The 6,000-nt window shown below is 46.2% G+C and overlaps 1 protein-coding gene across 1 annotated transcript in view; it reads left to right on the top strand.

Moving 5' to 3' along the window:
• The first annotated feature begins 428 nt into the window (after positions 1-428).
• The window catches only part of LOC147640006 (ELF3-like protein 2), a 42,503-nt gene continuing 36,931 nt past the window's right edge, over positions 429-6,000 (top strand). The window contains exons 1-2 of the mRNA XM_086776229.1: positions 429-1,198; positions 2,391-3,325. Of these exons, the coding sequence (XP_086632355.1) occupies positions 1,016-1,198; positions 2,391-3,325 (1,118 nt within the window). The 5' untranslated portion in view covers positions 429-1,015. The remainder of the gene's footprint in view (positions 1,199-2,390; positions 3,326-6,000) is intronic.

Below are 6,000 nucleotides of genomic sequence, written 5' to 3'. Positions count from 1 at the left end.
TGGGTATAATATTTTAGGGGTTGAAACTTAGAAATGTATCCTGTAGATCTTAATATATTGATAAATTATTGTTCCCAAAAAAGAAATGTATCCTTCATATATTATCGTCGTGTATATATATATATATATATATATAATAAAGCACCCCTGACCCTGGTAAGGGTCGTATGGTATTAAATAATAAATGGTAAAAACTTGGGTCATATACATACGGAAAGGGACGGCTGCGATGCGACTTGGCACGATCCTGAAATTTTAAAATGGACACGTGGACTACGGTGACCATCGAATTGGATCGAGGTATAATTGTATACGATGCAGGTTGATCCAAAGCTAGCATCTTATTGGAGGACTGGACTATGGTCACGTGGCCGGCTGGGCCACAGTGCTGAAGCACACTTCAAAGTTCCAAACGGGTGACGTCACTTATAGTGAAATGATACCTTTAGGCTTTTGCTGTCGTGGATACATCCGTACAGAAAGACGTACAACTTTGCCAGCGTGGCGTAAGCACACTGCGTACATAGTACACAGTACACTACTACACGCTTGACGAGTAATGCCTTTGCCTTTGAAGTTTGCCTTTGCCTTGCCTTACAAAAGCCAAGTCTTTTTGTTTTGCTTGCGAGTAATGCCTACTCAAATGCCTTCGTGGTGTTAGCCCCGTAGCGGCCACATCATAAGCATGCTCCCACGTGGTGCTACTTGGTACCCATTTAGACGATCTACATGGATACGTGGCGTCATCTCGTTGGTGATTTCACCTGCCATGTTGGCATGACTCCATGGTTGTGCTGTGCCACGATGTCATTCCTTTTTGGCGTCTCTCTTTCGTCTCGAATCAAACCTGAGCGCAAGCGTTCGCGGTTTGTTTTTCGATTCTCGGATATCAAACGTCTAGGTTGTGCAAACTTTCACTGGGCTCACCCACCTGAACAAACCCTAGCAGCCATGGAGTCCTTCACTACGGAAAAACACAGAAATGGGTACATGAAGGCATGACTGTGCGGACAGGATGATGCAAATTCAAGCAGAGGCTGAGAGCCACGGTGGAGCTCTCTTTCCCCGGGTCCATGTGAGTGAAACTAGGGTTTCTGGTCCACGAGCCCCTCCCCGCAACAAGATGGCTTTGTTCGAACAGTTCACCATAACCCCTCATCGGTTCGTACCACCCCCTGCGCAGCACATTTCTCATCAGGTGTGTTTTCTTCGTAGGGGTAAAAGGGGGTTTGGGGGGGAGCAGCATTTTTGGAACCCTAGATTAAGTATCAGTAAACCTTTTTTTTTCTGGCATTTGTGTTATAGCCACCAGCATTTAGGGGCTAAATTGTGAATTTTGGGCATATATGTTTATTTCTTATGAAATTTACCGGCTAATACCTAGCTTGCTACGGTTGTTATTCTTGAAAAGCAAACTATGAAGGCATTTGTTAGACCATTATGAACTTGGTCCTTATGTTGAGACCTCATGCCCTACCCTAAATTGTTTAAGATCCCGTCATGGTTATGGGAAAGGGAAATAGAAACAGGAAGTTTGGGGCGAACTTTAACAAGGAAATACCACATCACCAAGGGAGATGCAAAATAAGGGGGAGGGAGCAGAAGGAGGAGACACGACACACACACAGATGTAAGAAAATAGGAGAGGATATGAAGGGAAAACTAGGGGAAAGGAGATTGGTGCGATGAAGAGAAACTAATATTAGCTGGAAATTGGGGTTTTCTAGGGGAAAGGGCAGCTGTTGTTGGGGAAATGGATGAAATGGCGGGGGTAGGAAATGGAAACGACAAAAACAGCTGAGATTTCATTTTGGACCTTTGGAAACGGCAAAACACAAGAATGGCCTAAAAATCCGGTGTATCAGATGATATGGATTCTTTACATCAGCAAGCATGTGAGTATATGTCACATTGCAATATATAATGCCCCTAGTGAATGGTTCAATGTTTCATGCATTAATGCCAGAGAGGTGACATGGGGAGGCATGATGCACTTGTGAAGTAGTTCAATGGCTCGCTTACTACCAAGAATGTGAATCATGATTACAGATAGGTTTGACGTTGACCAACAAGCAAGCACAGCAGAGGTTTTGTGCTATTTTGTTATCATTGACAGCTTCTCCTTCCCTGAATACTTATTCTCTGAACTACTAACTGATGCCATGCCGTCTTTGAGCCACAGTTGCAAGCAATATCTCCATTGCATGTTATGGGCCCACAAATTGATTGCCATTAAATTAGTCTGTTTCGTCTTTTACATATTTCTAATTCCAGTCTCTTAACGCTTGTGCTCTGGCTAGGAAACTTGCTATCAAAAATTTCTGCAAGCTTTACTTTGGGGGATTTTGTTTGCTTTTGATCAACTTTGAAAGACTGTTTAATGTGTACAGGAATTCTCAAGTGGCGGAAGATTCGACACCACCTCACACTACGTCAAGCCAACAACAGGCTCTAATGTCCAGCATCAGAAGGCAGGGCAGGTGAAACGGAGACAGCTGAGTGCTGCTAAAAGCAGTGGCAGTGATGAAAAACATGAAGCTTCCAGTGGGTCTGTTATCAAAGCAAAACTTTGTTTCTCTGGTGTAACCTCAAATAGTACAGCAGCTCTTGCTTTCGGTAGCAGGGATTGTGATCCAGAGATTGTCGATGATTCCATACCAGCTAATTTATTGAAGAAAAAGTGTTGCCAAGGCTCTGCATTAGTGTCTGCTGAAATTAATCCTGTTCATCAATGGCACCCTTGGACAGACATTCGAACACCACACTGCAAGGTTGAGAGTAGACAAACCTTCACATTTCCTTCATCTAAGGACACGATGACCAACTTGAGCAGTGGCCATATAGAGGTGGAGGAGGCTTCTAATGCTGGATTGCAATCTGCTTTGACTGATGCAGTTGTGGAGAAGTGCTGGAACAGTTCACCTGGAGCATCTAATGGCAATGGAGTTAAAGATTTTGAAGTGTTTGTGAGCTCAGCAGCTTCAAGTGATTGGTCTGTCGAAAGATCACCAGGGATTGAGGCCTGTGGAAGAAAAACCGTGTTGCCAGTAGAAAGGGGTTCACATGAGCATGAAGGGGCAAATGATACAACTGATTGTGTGCCAGAGAAGCCATGCAGTGAACATATTGACAACACACAATATCTTAGTGACAGGAGCTCTGAAATAGCTGGGAGTATTGTATCAGAGAAGCACCACTGCACACCTATTCAAAACTCTGATCTGGTCAGTAAGAGTCCAGTTTTTTCGCGAAAAATCATTCCCAAACATGTGATTGGTGTCATTGGTCAGCGAGAGTTTTGGGAGGCTCGGAAAACAATTGTGCAGTATGTTCTCTTACTTTTTTCTTCCATCCCTAGTTGCACACTTTACTTGCCTGCTGTGTTGAAAGTCCCACGGCATTGGAATTTGTATGAACTCTGCATGGAGATTGCATGTGTGCATGAGAAAGAAAGAAAGAAACTTATATTAACATCTATAGAGAAGACCCCAAGGGCCCATGAGACCAAAAGTAGTACAATGGTACCATGGATATATTGAGCATGAAAGAAAAAACATCTGACAGTACATGTGATCAACAGATGATCCGGTGTAGAGTTAGATATGGTGTGATCAGCTAATGATGATACCCACCTAGGCCAGAACCGATCTGATGGTGGAGTGAATGTCGGCCTCTTTGATGGGAGCGTGTCATGTCGGCGGAGAACCTCACGAATCTGTCTCTGTGTGGTGGAGGGACCTGATGCTTTGGGTCAGGGATGTCTGGCTCGCAGAATGGATCGAGCTCTCATGCTAAGAACTCTGGGGCGTAGAGCTGGAGCGTGGGTACGGGTGGTGGGCTCTGATGTTGTAGTAGAGGAATTGTTGTGGGCAGTGGATTCCGATGTGGATGTGTGTACCACAAAGAAATATCTGATGGATCTATGTGAGGTGTCCTGTTGGAGCCGGGGCTATCTCTCAGCATGCTGCATGCTGCCTCAACACTACATCCTTGTGTCGTTTGAGCTCCATCAAGTTCATGCCCAAGCACCTTTGATCCTCAAACTGTATCACCCGTGTGAGTGGTCCGAATCCCTCTCAGAAGAGGCTATGGAATCTCCCCCGTATCTTGTAGTAAGCCGGGCAACTGAACATATAATGGGTCTCATGCTCTACTGCTCCTATGGTGCATACTGTGCACGTCCTCTCCTCATGTGGGATATCCTCAGCTCTTCGAGTCTCTACTTTGAGGCGGTGGGAGGATACCTTGAGCTGGCTGATCGTGATATGCATAGCATGTGACATGTGTATCTGTATGTGTCCCGAGATCTCAAAGAATCCATCCTCGTAGAGTCTCAAGAAGTGATATTTGTAGAACTCACACTTCTTACCAATCTCTGATGGAGACACCCATGTTTGGTCAATGTGTAGCCCGAGTAGATCTAACGGGATGATCCAGGTGATCTCCTATCGTGAGAGATCAAGGTAGGGGGAATCGAGGCTATATTGAAACGCGGGGAGACGGTCCATTTGTATGCCATGTGCATGAAACCACTCGACTACCTCAGAGTACCATGCATTTGTCGGTAATGGTGGTGGCCGTGCTAGTGCTAGTCATGGGAGGCCTCAGGCGATCTCTGTCAATCGTGTGTATACATGCTGAATGTAAGTGAGTCTGAAAAAGGACATCTGTAACAAGTGGGGCCACCAAAAACTCTGCATGTAGAATGTCATGTGGTACAGATGGCTTACTCCTGATCATGTGTGACACCATCATCACCTGTAGCCTCTCTATGCTCCTCCAGTGATCCTTCCCTAGGCTTGTCCCCAAAAGGCTGCACCATACATAGCCGTTGGCCGTACTAGAGTATCAAAGAGCCAGCACTTAAGTGCGAGGTTCTTGGAAATGTGCCTGGAAACATGGTCTCCCCATACGGGCTAGGGAGGCATGCCCCCTCGCAAGCCGGTCGCCTCTGTGATGGGAGCATGACATGTCGGCGGAGAACCTCACGAATCCGTCTCTGTGTGGTGGAGGGTCTTGATGCTCTGGGTCGGGGACGTCTAGCTCGCAGAATGGATAAAGCTCTCTCACGAAGAACTCCTCTAGGGCGTGGGTACAGGTGTGGTGGGCTCTGATGTCGTAGTAGAGGAACTGTTGTGGGCCGTAGATTCCGATGTGGATGTATATACCACAAAGAAATCTGTGATGGCTCTCTATGAGGTGTCCTGTCGGAACCGGGGCTGTCTCTTAGCATGCTGCCTCAACACTACATCCGTATGTCGTCTGAGCTCCATCAAGTACATGCCCAAGCACCTCTGATCCTCAAACTGTATCACCCGTGTGAGTGGTTTGAATCCCTCTCGGAAGAGGCAATGGAATCTCCCCCGTATCTCATAGTAAGCTGGGCAATTGAGCATATAATGGGCCTCGTCCTCTACTTCTCCTGTGATGCATACTGTGTAACATGCAGCGGAAGTATTTGTATTGGAGGATCCTGTCACACAAATGCTCACACCGTCTTCTGTATCCCGAGTTTCGTGAGTTTAGCAATCCACTTTAATACTTCAAATTTATAGAGATATGAGAGAGAGAGATGAGAACTGCACACCGTATGGGGTCCCGAATTACCCACTGAAGTGTTAGACATCATCCCCTACTTGTTGGCTTCCTATTTGGTGTCCTATTTTAGTCTCTAGGACTGACCATGTTAGTTTGAGGGGCTGGTCACCCCTCACATATATTTTCCCATATTTTTCTCCATTTATTGTCCTGGGTATTTTCCCCAGTCGTGGAGGTCTTTTGCTCTAGTCGGCTGCCTACATGTAGGCACAGCGGAAGACTAACGCACGTAGGAGACGCACCACCATCGAGCACCATGAACACCCCCAACGGGCACTGCAGCATCCCTCCACCGGGCTCCCATCTCCCGGTGAGCTGCCTCCCAAAACACCGGCCGGAGGAGATGATTATGACAATGTGCCACTCTAGCCTATATATGGCTCTTCAACTTCCAAGTTCCCA

The sequence above is a fragment of the Cibotium barometz genome, chromosome 3, assembly GCF_041138505.1.
Source record: "Cibotium barometz isolate CiBa-2024 chromosome 3, ASM4113850v1, whole genome shotgun sequence".
Taxonomy (NCBI): Eukaryota; Viridiplantae; Streptophyta; class Polypodiopsida; order Cyatheales; family Cibotiaceae; genus Cibotium; species Cibotium barometz.
This window is presented reverse-complemented; position numbering and strand designations above follow the sequence as displayed.